The following is a 16,228-nucleotide window of genomic DNA, read 5'->3' on the forward strand; positions in this document are numbered from 1 at the left end:
GAAAATACATTGGGTGCTTTACAAGGTCTTGGAGTTTACATTTTGCAAAAGGAGGAGCAAGTTCTGCTTGCCAGCAGATCAGACCCTTCTGGCTTTTATCAGAGGGTGTGGAGGCCTAGGAAAGGAGTAAGTTAATGTGCTAAGAGAGTAGCTATATGTTTGGGGTGTTTAAAGAGTTAATTAAATGTTTGGAAGGAGAGACAGCTACTGTAGTGCTGGGGAAGTGCAATCTCACAGGGTAGTTTAAGTCATTAACTTGCATCATTCTCACAAATTCTCACAACTATATAAATACATCTCTTTTTAAAACAAAACCCTTGCTTGCAACTAAAAGTTGGGTGGATGTTAAGCTGGGTACAATACTGATGAAGAGGGGCTCTTTCAAGGCAGTACTGAAGATGGTAATGTGCAAAGCTCCCAATCCTTGTTTGTCTGGTTGCAGAACCCTAGCCTGGACTTCAAAGTAGTGACATATGAATTGGACCATCCAGGATTTCAGATTCGTGATAGCAAGGGCCTGCATATTGTAGTTTTTGGCATCCAGAGAGGGCTGGGCATGGAAGTTTTTCCAGTTAATGCCATATACAGACCTTGGAAGCATGCAGAGGGCCAGGTATGTTTACCAACATTTTTGCTCTATCTGTAGAATATTCACAAAGTTGCTGAGTTTCTTGAATACTAAATGGAGTTTAGTAGTGTGAATGTTTAGATAATCCTCATTTGAGACCTTGGCCTGTGTGTTACGGAAGTACCGTGTGTGATTGATTGACTGCATTGTGTGAGACATGGTCACTTGCTGTGCACTGTGACCCTACCTTTGGCTCCAGCAGAGTTCTGGTGTGTAGTGCAGTTGAGCATGGAACTGCTGCTGCATAGCAGTACTCTGGAGTGCTTACCTGGTTACACTAAAAGGCCACAGCTTCTTGCAAACAACTATCCTCAGCATGTCTATACCCATCATTCTCGAATTCTAGAAGTGTGAGATTCAGTCTTGCTTAAAACACACAGTGAAGATTGGCTCAACCCTGCTGCTTAGTTGATTTGTATCATTCCCAAAATGTGGCACTTGATAAGCAGAAGGAAGCGTGAAACTCTAATGTCTAAACTACTTCTGATATTTTTTTTTATTCCAGCTCTCCTTCATCCAACATTCCCTCATAAACCCGGACATCTTCTGTTTTGCTGACTACCCTTGCCATACTGTTGCCACAGACATCCTGAAAGCACCACCAGAGGATGACAATCGAGAAATTGCTACATGGTAATAAACCTGCTCTCAACTGCTTTTCATACATAGAGTAAGATTAATTGTCTGGTCAAAGGTGATTTTATCTTAATTCAGCCAGATTTATTGTAGCTGTGTACATACCAGTAGATCAGCCATTAGTATTTGTGACATGTTTGATTAGTGAAACTGTTCATAGTATCAGAACTTCCTGTGTACTTCCATAATACCTTGCTTTTGTTGAAGTCTTCAGCTTGTTTGGAGAGTGTCTGCTGATGTGTTTTGGCTTATCCTGCAAGCTGAAAGGAGAGGATAGAGGAGGTGGTTTGAAACTTAAATCTGTCTGTCCCAGGATGATATTAGAGAAACTTGCTCTACTTGTATGAAAGAAGTCCTAAAATTTAATTAGTAAATATATGTGGTTATTGGTGAGTTACTGTATGAAGCTGACTGGTGTGACTTTGAGCTGACCTTTACACCCTCTTTTGGTATAGCCATGTAGCTTAATTCAGTACAGATACTTGCTTCTTTTTCAATTATACAGCCCAGAATAGGGAATTGAAGCATGAGGAATACAAGTAAATAGGCAATGATCACTTATCTGTAGAGCAGGCAAAACAAGTAGTCTCTTCACAACTTCCACAAGTGGGGACTTTGAGGTGTTTTAAAAAGTGTATTACTGGAAGTATTTATACTTTAAAAAATGTATTTGCTGGAAGTATGTGTCAAGTTCAATTATCCAAGTGACCCAGCTCAAGCTGAATTTCTTCAACATCAGTTTTCAGTTCCCTCTCCTCTGTAACATAATAAGGAGCTCCTAAGGTCTTGAGTTATTTTTTATGGTTTCTTGCAGGCTTAATTGTACCTGATAAGAGCTGCAGTGTCAGGTTGTTTGCAGTGGGTGTTGCTTTATATGTCCTTACAGTTGCTGCCATAAAATATTTGATTCCAGGATAAACTTGCTGCTTGGTAACTTTGTGGGGGTTGTCTATTTGTTTTTTCTTCTCTTTTGTTAGGAAGAGCCTGGATTTGATTGAGTCTCTGTTGCGATTGGCAGAAGTAGGGCAGTATGAGCAGGTTAAGCAGCTCTTCAGTTTTCCTATCAAGCATTGCCCAGATATGCTGGTATTGGCCTTACTGCAGATCAACACGTCCTGGCACACCTTGCGCCATGAACTCATCTCCACGCTCATGCCAATTTTCCTTGGCAACCATCCCAACTCAGCCATCATTTTGCACTATGCATGGCATGGACAGGTAAGTACTTTCACTGTAGTTTGTTCCTGTGACTTGAAAGCTTGTTAAATGGGTGGAACAGTTACAACAATGTTTGTATTGGTTTATGAACTGGTCAGTTTAAAACCCAAGAGGTAAATGATCCATGGTTTATGCAGAGTAATGGGATGTCTCTTCCCTGACTTGAAGCAAACTATTGTGGTTTGGTTTTCAATAATATTCACTGAGAAAATATTCCTGGAAAAGTACAGAGACCCAATTTAAGTTTGACTTTTAAACCTGCAACTTTAAACAAAGTTGACTGCAGTATTCTTTTAAGAAAAAGGAAAAAAAATGCAAAACCAAACAACCCAAAAGAAACCCCCAAACCCCTCACAACAGCATCACCTACCCTGCCCCCTCAGCTCTCAACCTCACACATTTAAAGTGTAAAAACTTGAAGTAGTAAGAGGTGAGAAGGTTTAAACCAAAATAATCTCTTATGTACTTGCCCAAAAGATAAAAGCTATTCTAGACATAAAGAAACTATCTGCTCCAGAAGTCAGACTCTGCTTTTAGAGTCTGGGTGTTTTCTGAAAACTTGAGACTGGCTGCTGAGCTTTTTCAAGGAGAGCTTCCATGCAGAGATATGGTAGCTGTGTCTGCAAATACCATACTTCTAATGGATATTTTGTTTGGTGTGGCCTTCATCATTGTGTGCACTAGTAGTTAAATGAAGAGAAATCATGTGAAATTTAAAATGGAGGAAGTCTCTGGGGTTGGAGAAAATCTTTATTAGCAAACATGTTTCCCTATTCATCTAGAGTAGAGTTAATGGCAAGAAGCTTGACCTCTGAGGGCATGCAGTGAGTGTTTTATATTTTCCTGATGGAAGTCTTTAAATTGAAGGATGAGTGGTAGAGTAGACGTGAAGTGCTTTTTGCATGAGGTCTTGAAATGGCAGAATAGGCAATTTTTCCACAGGGTAGGTCTGAGATCAGGGTACTGAATGATGATTGCCATGGGACATGGTGCTATTCCATGACACTTTTCCTTTAAACAAAACCCTTGCTGCCACAAAAGTGTTATTTGTGTTGTATTTTGAAATTTCCCCTGTATGAGCAAGGATCTAGGTACTGTGATTTCTTTTTTAAAGTGTGGTGCTGAATTTTCACTTCAGGACATCCTGTCAGTCATAACATTTTGTAAATACTTGTGTAGTCTGAAAGCGATTTGCCTTTGATAGAGAGGAATTGGTCCTGGACACTGGTAGGTAGTTTATTTTTGCACAGAAAGAGTTAAAATCAGAAACAAGTTCTGAAGCTAAAGAATAAATATGTTCATATGTTAGAGAGTAAATATGTCTGTATGTTAAGGTTTTTAGTTGTGAAATACCCTGTTGAATGTTCACGTAATTGATCCTGTTACTAGAATCCTGAACTACAATCCTAATTTAATTCTTCTCAGGGTCAGTCTCCTTCAATTCGTCAGCTTATCATGCATGCCATGGCAGAATGGTACATGAGAGGGGAGCAGTATGACCAGGCAAAATTGTCACGTATTCTTGATGTGGCGCAAGACTTGAAGGTGAGTTTTGCAAAATACTGCCATTATTTTTTGTCTGGTGCCTTATGCAGACTTGCTTATCTTTTAACGAAAGCTAAGCCTAATTTAGACTAATTTAGTAAGGATTACATTGTTTAGGCATGTCTGAATTTTTGTGGCTGCTGCCCCTCATCTTAAAAAAAAGCCTACATTCATGTGACTTAAAGTACTCTTCAGCTGAGTTGTAAAATCTGACTCCAGATGCTTTCAGCCTGGAGATGCTTTCAGTCCTATTGTGAGCCCAAGATATTGTACTTGGTCTTTGCAGTGGGATTGGTTGTCATGGCTTAGATGACAAGTACCTTGGGAAGCAGCACAGCAGAACTGCTTGCTGTGTGAATCCAGGAAGAGCTTTGACTGTTTTAACCTTGAATATTATTGAAATGAGTATGTAGAAAATATCAGATGTTTGTGTGAAGGTGGCACTGCTAAACATAATGGAATGGGGATTTCTCTACTAGTTCTTAGATTTTATACAAAAAAGACAAAAGACTGGAAGTTGTGACTAACTTCTTTGGGGCCTTCATTACTTCCTGAAGTCAGGTGCAAAATGATTGGGTGTCTAAAAGTGCAAGAGCACCAGCTGCTGCTTGAAGTCCATTTTGTAGCAATTACAGTGTTCAGAGATGACCTCTTGGAGCAGATATATTCCAGGTATATCTGAAGTGGTTGAGGTCTCTTGGCAGGAAAATGCTAGGTTCTTCTGCTGAACTTTGTAGCAATATCACTTTGGTAACTCTTGACCACTTGCTGGTGGTTTTTCATATCACAGAGGAATTTAAAACTGTCAGCACAAGGTCACTTCAAAGAAGGTGAAGTCATGATTTCAAATCAGAGCTCTTGCTTATTTGTCTCACAAGCGAGCTATAAGTGAAGTTGATAGTACCAATCTTTGTTGACAAAGAAAGCATCGCAGCATGTCATAATAAGACCTCTTTGCTAAAACATGTATGGGAACTACAAAGAAAAGAAAGGAGAAAGGGTGTCTGTGTGTCTTCACTAGTAGTCTTCTGATTTTCTTTCTTTAGGCCTTGTCAATGCTGCTAAATGGTACTCCATTTGCCTTTGTTATTGACCTTGCTGCACTTGCCTCTCGACGGGAATACCTCAAACTTGACAAATGGCTCACAGATAAAATTCGGGAGCATGGGGTAAAGCAGGATTTTTCTCTTTATTTTTTCACTCTTGTCAGTGACTAACTTAAGTCACTTTAACAGTTCTCTAAGTAGCATTAAAGTTGTCAAAAGTGTCCATGGTCTGATAGTTCAACTTTCTCACTGAACTATAGTAGCTTAGTGCAATTCTTTCCATGGTGCAATTGCCAAGTTTGAAATAGTGTATTGGATGTGGTTTGGGAAATTAAGATAACTTCTTTTCCTCAGGAACCTTTCATCCAGGCCTGTATGACTTTCTTAAAGAGAAGATGTCCATCTATCCTGGGTGGCCTTGCTCCGGAAAAGGATCAGCCCAAAAGTGCTCAGCTTCCTCCAGAAACCTTGGCGACTATGTTGGCCTGTCTGCAAGCTTGTGCTGGGTAAGAATTACGTTGCTTATGCTGAAAGAATAGTCCATTTGCAGCTGGCTTTCTGTTACAGCTGGTTTGGAATTTCATGTGGAGTATGGGGTTAATGAGAGCATATAAACTTGCAGGGATAGGTGCAGGAGTACATTTAATTTTGCATTGAAATTTCTGTTGTAGGCTAGATCACAAGAGCTTGAGTATTGTATTTATTGTCAAACAGGTGAGCTGATCTTGGTGACTGGAGGCTGTCTGGTTAGTCAAATAATCAGTTGTTAATGACTAGATAGATATAGGGCTGTAATTCAGACAAAGGAATCCAGGCCATGGCTACAGAATGGGACAGTGTCACTGTCAAACAAGTGGCTTTATAACAGATTTTGTGATTGTGTTAACCAGATGTTTCTGTGTGGTAACTGCTTTGGCACAAAGGACTCCTGCCATCCTTATGTATAGGAGAAAAGTGAGGAATGGTGTTTGTGTAATTGAGACTGAAACTAGATATGTGTAACTTCTGTTGCCTTTGAGATTCAAAGTAGTCAAAGATGGAAAATATTGAACATCTTTTGCAGGTCAGATTGTTTAGCTGAAGTCAAAAGAAAAGGGTTTGGATTTCAGAGCTGCTAGAGGCACGGGTAGAATACAGGGCTGATGGAAACTGCAGTTGGACAAATCTGTCTTTAAATGCTATATACGTACATGGTAGATGTGACTGAAAATTGTAAAACGTCTGTGGTGGTGTTTCTTAGTGCTGTCAAATCAAGGTGTGTTGAACTGCAGCAATATTTCAGAGGTAATGAGAGGCAGCATAGTGCAATGTGTGAGCCAGAGTGACTGGAAGCTGGAGATGGGGCTTGTTTTGCTGCTACATTTTGGCACCAAATGAGGCTGGCATGTGCAAGTGTGTGTTACATAATCTGGGGTTTATAGTGTGTCCTTGGGCTTAGTTGGTGTGGTGTTGAAAGTGGTAAAAAACATCTTTAAAGGTACCCAGGATGATTCATGGCTCTTATGTAGATAGTAGGAAATTAGTACTAACATAGAGTTGGTCACAATGAGTATTGGAACTGAAAGAGAAGTTGAGGTACCTGTAAGACTTTAGGAGACAATAAAAGACTTCTTGTTTTCTGCTGGAACCTCTGCAATTGAAGTTCAAATGCTGTTTCTAAAATAAAATGATCTAGCACATATTTTGGTCAGAAGGGATAGCTCTTAATTTTCAAGTCAAAATGCATCTTTTGAGACTGTAGTTCTCAAATGAACTTATATTCCTTATTTTGCATGCTGCAGTGTCTGTGATTTAGAGGTTTAATAGTTAACTGTAATTTGAATTGCATCTAATGTCATTGTGTTCTGAATTTTAATGTGTTACCGAGTTTTATTTATTCCATTAATTCCAAACGCCACTAGTTCTCTATTGGCACAATTCTCACAGCCTTTGGTTTCTTTTTATAGCTACTTTTATTCCCTTTTATACAAGAATGTGACCTACTTGCAGTCATTTTCTATTAGTTATTCTCTTTGAGCTTTAGAAAGAAAAAGCTTGGATTTCTTTCATGAAGCAATTGCTTTGATTAGCTGAGGTTTCAGTCACAAATGGAAGCAGGCGTTGTAAAGACTAGAAGGTTAAAATCACAGTAAATATGAAATACGTTTAGGAGGGTAGTTGCACTTCACTAGCTGAAGCCTGCCATCTCCTAAATCTGTTGATTTAGGAGCCTGCTCTTTAATTGGGCTGTAGTTAGTTCTTGTCTTGTTTTGTGACCTGGGAGACACTTTTCTTTTAGCCACCAGGTCCCTGCATGTTCTGAGACTTATTTTTGGTGCAGCTTGTTTATTACTGGTGAACACTGCAGTTGTGGCATCATGTAACTCTGAGTCTTCAAAAAGAAATGTGTTCCTTCTATTACTGAGTGTTTTTATAGTGAAGTCAGGCTTGATTGCAGGCACCACAGGCTGACCAACCATGTAATTTATTAACAAGGTGCTTAGGAGAATCCCTTCCCTTGTGGAGCTGCAGTGAGTTGAGAGGGGCAGCAGTGTCTTCTCCACACAGTCATGTCCTTCATGGTCCAAGGGTGTCAGTGTGGGGAGTGGTCATTTCTTCTCAGCCCTTGTCTCAAGCAGGGAAGAGGCTTCAGTGTACCTGTGCCTCAGGAATGAAAATACTTGTTCCCACTTTGTAAAAAAGTGTAAAAAAAGAGTAAGAGAAATGAATGTGTGATTCCAGCAAGCTCGAACTTCCATTCCCAGCAGTGACAGTTTTGTTGCTCTAGACTCTGGTCCCTGGCTCTCAGCCCACCAACTTCATTTGCCTGAAATGCAGACTGGTTTTTTTTGTGGGTTTTGGGTTGGTTGGTTGGTTGGTTTGGGAATTTGGGGTGGTTTTTTTTTTTTTTTTTTTTTTTTAAGAAAACCTGCAGTTCTGTGCTAAAACTACTGTGATGTTTACCACTTGATACATCAGTGTGTCTCTTGACATGATAAAAAAGTTAACCTTAAGTCTGCCTAGATGGTGGGACAAAACATTAGTGGTTCTTTCCAAAGCACAAATGGTCTAACCAATCACCAGTTGCACCAAATATGCAACTCAGGAATTGTAAGTCTGTCCTCATTCTGGGCTGCCATATTATCTATTTACAGCAAGTTGGAATTTGTTTTGCAAAAGCATGTTGTAGTATTTAGGCATAAAGACTGCAAATGAAACCCCCCAAAAAGGAGGCAGGCAAAAGATGGAGGTTGGTAACCACATGTGAACTGTAGACTCCCCTGACCCATTCCATGGCTGAGTGAAGTGCTGTATGGTCTTGAAATGCCTCCTGCATCAGAAGAAAGCCTGTGGTGCATTTCATCTGGTCATACGTACATTTAAATGTTGAGATTTCTGCGACTGTGGCTCATGTGAGGGCAAATACATACTGTAGATACTGGCTGTACTGTATGCCAAGCTCAGAGCTCTGTCTTCAAGTCTGGTTGCATTTCTGAAAAAGAAATCTCTTTGGGGCTTTTTAAAGGTGGATTTCTGATTGCATTTCCATACATTCCCCCCAAGGCCATTTGTTTTGAAGTCTGAAACAAGGCTCTGGTGAGAGGATGTTAAGAGTGTAAAGGAGCCAGTTTGTGAAACAGTTATTAACCTGTCCATTGCTGTGTATGGCCACCCCTGATACCTCCTCAGGTTGTCATCTCTCATGGGTGGGATTTTCCCCGCACTGCATAGTGGATTGCTGGCTCTGGAGAAGAGCTGGATGCCCTTAACTAATTCTGTGTGTCCCATAACAGGATACCTGCCAAAGCTGAACTGAAATCTTCAGTTCTTCTGCCTTAATCACCAGCATGGTTCCTTTGTTCTTTTCCCCCTCATCCTAAGAGTTGAGCAGTAAAAGCTTGTGAAAATTTAATTGAAATGAGGAATCTTCAGACAATGTTAACAGAACAGCAAAGCTGTATTAGGATAGTTGCACCATTACAGGAAGGAATCTGCAGCTTTATCTGTCTTCACCAAAGAGCTATAACTGAAGTTCAGGAAAGCATAAATAATCGGCTGTTTTTTCCAAAAGGAAAATGTTAGTGTTCTGTTATTATGTCTGTGGTTAGGTAAGTCAACAACAGGGCTGGCTTTCCTTCCAGTTTGGGAACCTGGCAGTCAGACATGGAACACTTTGGAAAGAGGTACTGGCTGCTCTGGGTTGGGCAATGAATTTGTGCCTAAGTTTGAGTTTTCTGATGTTTTTTGGTTATATTTTCCTTGAATAGTTACATTTCCTGTCTCTGTTTGGGTTAAGTGCCAGTGTGTGAAGCACGTCTTTCAGTCTGTGGATAGATGAGTTTTAGTGAAGCAGGTGGTGGTATTTACCTCTTCTTTTTTTGTCTGAGTACATAGCCCATGTATCTCATCTTTCAGAGAGACCTTGTGTGTAATGAGATTCAGAAGGAGAGTAACCATAAATGGTGACGTTTTCGTACAGGAAGGAGCCTTGAGGGGCAGATTTGAACAAGGGATCACAGAATCACTATCTGTATTTTAATTCCTGAGGCTAAGCTGTTCTATAGCCCTTAATGCGGACAACAGCAGACAAAGGCTCTTCTAAGAACCTCCTGGAGCCATGTAGTACATATCCCAGCATTCTGTAAGCCCTTACTTGCAGGTTGAACTGTAAAGGAATATTTGGATCATCAAAAACAAAGTAATAGTCTGTTGGAGATTGTTGTAGAACTACAGTTTAAACTTTTCTATTTAAATATAGCTGTTTCTCTTGGGAAATGATCTAAGGCAAGTTTTTCTAATAACAAAATGTAGCTTTTGCTGGGGTTGTTTTGCAGCTTCTTTTTGTGAAATATGGCCTCAACTTCTGTAGGAAAATCAAGTAAGTTAATGGCCTTATTTTTGTGAATGTTTTATGGCTCACTGTTGTCCTTCCACATCCCAGGAGCGTTTCTCAGGAGCTGTCAGAGACCATCCTCACCATGGTAGCAAATTGCAGTAATGTCATGAACAAGGCTCGGCAGCCCCCACCTGGAGTCATGCCCAAAGGACGCCCGCCCAGCGCCAGCAGCTTGGATGCCATCTCTCCTGTGCAGGTACAACAATCACATGCTGCGTTTTCAGAAGGTGCTGTTGATTTTAGTGCTAGTTCTGCTGTACTAGGAGAGCTCTCTCTGCAGGACTCAGTCAAACATCATCTGGCTCACATAGTTTTGTGCTTGCATGTCTTGATAGCTTGCTTGTAACTAGAGATAAATGTCTGAGGGATGTAGTTCAGAACTGTCTTTCACTTCACTGATGTCTGTAAGAAGTAACTGAAGTATTATAGGATGGGAGCACTGAGGAGGGACAGATATTTGGTTTACTTTAAATTACGGAGGCTTTATTTTAAAGTGCTAAAATTTACTAGGAATTCTGAGAATTAAGCACTGCCTTTGAACCTGATGTGTCTTGTTTGTAGCTTCACGGGCCAAGCCACAGTGCTAGAGCATAAGGACTTGTTATAACTTGGGCTCTTCAGCTCTCAACTGAACTGCTCTTTTAAAAACAAGGTACATTTCAGTTAATCCCTGCCACTCATCATCCCTTCCTCCTCTGGGAGCAACGCATTACAGACAGGTTTTGCTTCTAGCAGTTACATTCAATGGCAGATTTTTAACTAGTGAAAAGTATTTCACATTAAATAGTGACAATTCAGCATTTAAGAATGAATTGTCAGTAGATTATGTAAACTAAATGCAGACGGTGGTTTTCTTGTTGCTTCGTTGAAGTTCATCAAATGTACCAAATATCTTGGCAACCTGCTACAAATTACTCGTATGAACAAACAGCAGCAATTTTTACTCTGTAGTCATGTTGTCTTCTGGATAGATAATACCATTTTCTACTGTTCCTAGTCAGTTCCTTAGCTTGCTGCTTTGGCAGACTGTGTTGTGCCTTCCCTCCTATTCATAAACCAGGTCTTAATGTTTTTATTGTAGATGTCGTTCAGGTATTTAGCTGTGAAAAGTTGGCATAGTAGGGTCCTTCAGAGAGTCAAAAATACTCTTACGTTTGAAATGAAACAGCTTTCTAAGTCTTGAGGTGAGGTCTGAGGTTGCAAACTGCAGAGCATAAACTACTCTAGTACAAAAATCTGCAAGTAGAAGTAAATGCTACTTATTGTAAGCTTTTACTGTTGTGTTACACTCAGCTACAGACTGTGGAACAATCAGGCTTTCTGTAGAACCTGTGAGAGAATAGGATTTCGTGGGATTGCAGAAGAAAAATAAGAGTGCATTCTGTAGACAAACTAATCTTTTGGGGTGATCTGGATGACTTCAGAATTTACAATAACCATGCAGAAGAGCTTTTCTCAGAAATGTTTTGATACATAGCCGTCTTTATACAAAACATGCCAAAAATCATCTGGATTGTGGTTTATGGATGTCTGTATCATCTTACTTTCTTCATCAGATCGACTCGCTTGCAGGAATGGCCTCTCTTAGTTTAGGTGGCTCAGCTGCTCCCCACACCCAGAGCATGCAAGGCTTCCCTCCAAACTTGGGCTCTGCTTTCAGTACTCCTCAGTCACCAGCAAAAGCGTTCCCACCTCTTTCCACCCAAAACCAGACAACCGGTTTCAGTGGCATCGGAGGACTTTCCTCACAGCTTCCAGGTACTGCTCTTCAGGTGGAGTGTTTTGTTTTTGACGTGGCACAGCTAAGGCACTGTTGTTGCTGTGGTTGGAAATACTGAATGTGACAGCCCACCCCTTAAGGCAGGGTTGGGTGCTTCCTTCCCTTTACGGGTGGGAAGTCACACTGGACAAACAGCTGTGTCATAGGGAAGGGAGTTACACTCCAATATGGAGTGAGGAGTCCTCACTCCTGGGTCATTGCTGAAACAGTACTTCAGAGTGTTGGAGCTGCAATAGGTAAAATGTTTGAGTCGAGAGGATGAGTGTTTTGACAAATATAGCAGCCTTATTTTAGGTTGGGACTGGGATGAAGAACTGCTTATGTTAAACCTGCTTGATGTTAGACAGCAGTGAGGCTATAAAGCTCTGAGTTCTTGGAAATGACAAGTGCTAGGAGGAGTGGTAAGTGGATACTGTGAGGGTGCAATGAGATGACCAATTGCTTGTTTTCAGTAAGTGGTCTTACTACAGGTTTGCTTTTCAGTAGGTGGTCTTACTACGGGTAGCCTGACTGGCATAGGAACTGGAGCCCTGGGCCTTCCTGCAGTGAACAATGACCCATTCGTGCAAAGGAAGTTGAGCACATCTGGACTGAACCAACCTACATTCCAGCAGAGTAAGATGAAACCTTGTAAGTGGTAGTGTTGTCTGTGGCTGTGAAGTGTGGCTGTGGTCTGCAGTTAATCTGTGTTTCCTTCAGGGGAGGCTTGGATCTGTAGGTGGTAAATGTTAAAGTGTGGCTCTTGTATTATTATATTAGTCTGAAAAAGGTGCTTCTAAACATGTATCCTAATAGCTTGCCAAATGTCTGGGGGTGGGGGGTGTTAAAAAAGGATGCATTAGCATAAAAATATAATGTGCTATGGATTTGCATGAATAGCGTGTTTCTGTCCTTTTTCTGCTGTGCTGTGTTTTAAACAAAAACGTATGTGCGTGGTACCAGGGTGATTTTTGTTTTGTTTGTAACAAGGTTAAACCTGGGTAAGGAGCTGTTGCAGCAGAGAACTTGACAGGTGAAGCAGTTAAATAGACTGCAACATTGGATACAAATAAGACAAAAAGCTGGTGGAAAGATAGTTTTTGAAAGGAATAATCGGGTGCATAACACTAAGCCATTATCCTTAACTCATTTATGCCTCTGCAGCATGCTCACAGTGAGATGCTGAAGCAGTCAAATGGTCAGGAAGCACAGCCATATGCTAAGCCTTCCACATTGCTGTTACAGAGGAGCACTCAGAGAAGCCGTATGCAATACCAGCAGAATTACCTATCTCTTCAGATGTACAGTGGAGGTGGCTGTAAATCACCATTGGTTTATATTCTGGGTCTTGAGCATTCAATAGAAACTTGTTGGAAGCTCACTGGCTGGCCTGAAAGTTTGTGTGCAAGTTTGTGTGCATGTTTGTGTTGTGTAGCATGCTTTATTCTAGACTGTTCTGCATTCAGTTATTTAGTTGTCAGCTGAGGTTAGCTTGGGATGTACTGGGTTCTAGGAGTAGAGCCCTGTGAGGTTAATGCTATCTTAGGATGCAGTTTTTTGAAATAAATATAGCATATTGAAAACAGATTTTTAAATAGCAATTCCTGTCTGCTGGGAAGGTTAAATATCCTGCTCTTCAGAAGAACTAGCAGTTCTTTCTAGATTGGTGGAAGAGTTGAAAAGGACTAGGTGAAATCCTGACTGTCTGAAGTTGTCCCGAGTATGATACCTGTTCCTTTTTTTTAACAGCTGACTTATCTCAGGTGTGGCCAGAGGCTAATCAGCACTTTAGCAAAGAAATAGATGATGAGGCAAACAGCTACTTCCAGCGTATTTACAACCATCCACCACACCCAACCATGTCTGTGGATGAGGTGAGTTCCTTTCTGTAGCAGTTACAGCACCTGTCCAGAGACTTGCAATAAAGTGGGTCGTAATTATTCCTTCATGTATTACTTTTAGTAGGAAATAATAAAGGGCTCGTGGTGGATGCTACAGCATTGCTTTTTTGCTTTCACAGTGAACTTGCAGTTGTTCATTACATTCAGCTTTGACTTGTCTGGATTGAAGACTTTAGATGTCTAATTAGCACTCCTAAAATGCTGCTAAGTGGAAAGGATTCTGTGTGATGTGGAAGTTTTTTTGTTGAAAATAAGTGCTGAAAAGTGCCTTTTAAATAGTCTATATAAATTGTCTTACATGTATTTGGTTTTAAACTGTGTAAAAATGACTACAAGATCTAGATATATAAAAGTGTCACAAGTTCTACCTTCTGAGCTTTTGATAATTATTTTTGTTAGTCTCTATGAGAGTAATTATTGGTCTGATGTACTTACTCTTTGAAGTACTTCAAATTTACTTTAATATATTTGCACAGTTATAAATTATGGAAGACACAACATTAATTTTAATTTTTCTAATTTGAAAGTAGTGGCGTAGGCGGTCACAAAAAAGTTTTGTGTGAAGACAGTTGCTTTAAAAGAGAACTAAAGTCTGAAGAGGAAGCTGGTTGTAGTGATGTAGTGTCTGACTGCTGTCTAAAGTGAAGCAGTTACTTTGTGGTTGTGGTAGCTCAACATACCTTTGTAGTTACAAACACTCATGAAACGTGAACATGGGAAAGGGCTGAAATAAAACAAATCTGTTGGTAACAATTTCCAATTTCTTTGCAGGTCTTGGAAATGCTGCAGAGGTTTAAGGACTCCAACATTAAACGGGAACGAGAAGTGTTTAACTGTATGCTGAGGAACTTGTTTGAGGAATATCGTTTCTTCCCCCAGTACCCAGACAAAGAGCTGCACATAACAGCCTGTCTCTTCGGAGGCATCATAGAGAAAGGACTGGTTACTTATATGGCATTGGGCCTGGCCCTGCGCTATGTTCTTGAAGCCTTACGAAAGCCTTTTGCATCCAAAATGTACTATTTTGGTATTGCTGCACTAGATAGATTTAAAAATAGGTGAGTGTGGGTGTGGTACACTTCTAATAGTGCCTGTATTGTCTTGTGAACCTTGAACCTGCTCTAGTCGTGCAGCGCAAGATTGCACAGCTCGGCTTTGGGATTTCTTCAGTGATACACTGGCTTGAAACAAAATGTGTGAATGTGCTAGTTAAAGGGTAACCTTTCTAAATTAAAATGTTCATTGTGATACCTGTATTATTGTGGGACAAACTGAGATGCTGAAATTACTTAGACTATAAAAATCAGTGAAGTGTTGAGTTAGATGAAGTAACTAACAGCTTGTTAGACATGGGGTGAATGTAATTACTCTGCACAGATGCTTTCCAGTAGAGTGCTATTTGCACTGTTCATTATTGAAGGACTGACTGAGAGCTGACCTCTAGAACTTTGCTTTTACACAGAAAAGTATGGCTAAATAATCACAGAAAAAGTTATTTCTCAAAACTACTTATGATTGCAGATAGAGAAGATTCTGGGTGTGAGGTGTGCTCTGGTTTGCTGTCTAAAATGCTCTGAACCAGACTACAAATAACTTATCCAGTAATCTTGTTGCAAACACTGGATATAAATGCGGTTGTGTAGTAGGTCAGAAGTATAGAGATGTAGGAAAAGATGAGTTGCTGTGAATAAATCTTGTGCTTTAATGTTAAATTAATTCATTTAAAATAGATCTGCAACAAAAATTATTTTGTAGGAAATGCTTTGTTTATAGCACAGCTGCTGTAAAGAGTCCCGAAGTAACTATTTGGTGCAGAATGGGAATGACATACATGATAGTTGTTTCTCTGTAATACTGTTTGTGATGTGGGTTTATGCTTCTGACTAATGCATGTTTTGTCTTACAGATTGAAGGACTATCCCCAGTATTGTCAGCACTTGGCTTCTATTAGTCACTTTATACAGTTCCCACATCATTTACAGGAGGTGAGTGTGTTCATAAGCAACACCAACTTTCTATGATGTTAAATTCTTTAGAGCAAATTTTTGTTTTCCTTTGGAAAAGCAGTCTCATCTGGGGTGATTTTAGACCATGTTACATCCACAAAATCAAATGCCTTTTCTTAAAGGTTTTCTCTGGGGTAGAGTGGGCAGGTGAAGGTGCCTTTCCTGCCTCCATGAATCTGCTTGGGTTGTTTATGTTGAAACAGCTATCTGAATATAAGTGCATAATCAACCAATGCATGCATGTCCATGCATGAAGGTTTCAAAATGCCTCAGTGTATTCATATTTCAGTCCCTTAAAGAATTTGAGTTTTAGTCTAAAATAGAGGTCATTCAGCTGGCTTTATACAGTTTCATACTTAGACCTGATAAAATAATCCCAGAAAAATTTCTTTCCTGAAGGTCTGAGAGCCATGGGAATACCTTGTTGTCCAAAACAGTGTTCATCACATGGTATCTGCCTTGAATGTGCTTTTATTGGCAGAAATACAGAAAAACTGATTCCAGTGGCAGAGCTTAAGAGCATGAGCTAAATAAGGAAAAATGTTTGGCTCTACCATTAAGGTAGAGGCTCACACCCGAAGCTGCAAAGTCCAGTAGCAGTCTCGGTTTCACT

At 40.2% G+C, this 16,228-nt stretch overlaps 1 protein-coding gene and 1 non-coding gene across 5 annotated transcripts in view; both read left to right on the forward strand.

Annotated features, from left to right (window-relative positions):
• The window catches only part of CNOT1 (CCR4-NOT transcription complex subunit 1), a 55,033-nt gene that overhangs the window by 15,792 nt on the left and 23,013 nt on the right, over window positions 1-16,228 (forward strand). Inside the window, exons 11-22 of one of the 4 annotated variants that reach the window (XM_059857239.1) lie at window positions 443-613; window positions 1,134-1,261; window positions 2,242-2,482; window positions 3,908-4,027; window positions 5,074-5,196; window positions 5,428-5,579; window positions 9,995-10,145; window positions 11,506-11,707; window positions 12,213-12,359; window positions 13,458-13,582; window positions 14,381-14,667; window positions 15,516-15,594. In XM_059857239.1, the coding sequence (XP_059713222.1) occupies window positions 443-613; window positions 1,134-1,261; window positions 2,242-2,482; window positions 3,908-4,027; window positions 5,074-5,196; window positions 5,428-5,579; window positions 9,995-10,145; window positions 11,506-11,707; window positions 12,213-12,359; window positions 13,458-13,582; window positions 14,381-14,667; window positions 15,516-15,594 (1,926 nt within the window). The remainder of the gene's footprint in view (window positions 1-442; window positions 614-1,133; window positions 1,262-2,241; window positions 2,483-3,907; window positions 4,028-5,073; window positions 5,197-5,427; window positions 5,580-9,994; window positions 10,146-11,505; window positions 11,708-12,212; window positions 12,360-13,457; window positions 13,583-14,380; window positions 14,668-15,515; window positions 15,595-16,228) is intronic. The other 3 variants (XM_059857241.1, XM_059857240.1, XM_059857242.1) reach the window with 3 other exon arrangements.
• LOC132333070 (small nucleolar RNA SNORA50) lies at window positions 10,474-10,609 on the forward strand. The gene has a single exon (XR_009488056.1). It is a non-coding gene; the product is annotated as a small nucleolar RNA SNORA50 (small nucleolar RNA).

This window comes from Haemorhous mexicanus, chromosome 12, assembly GCF_027477595.1.
Source record: "Haemorhous mexicanus isolate bHaeMex1 chromosome 12, bHaeMex1.pri, whole genome shotgun sequence".
Taxonomy (NCBI): Eukaryota; Metazoa; Chordata; class Aves; order Passeriformes; family Fringillidae; genus Haemorhous; species Haemorhous mexicanus.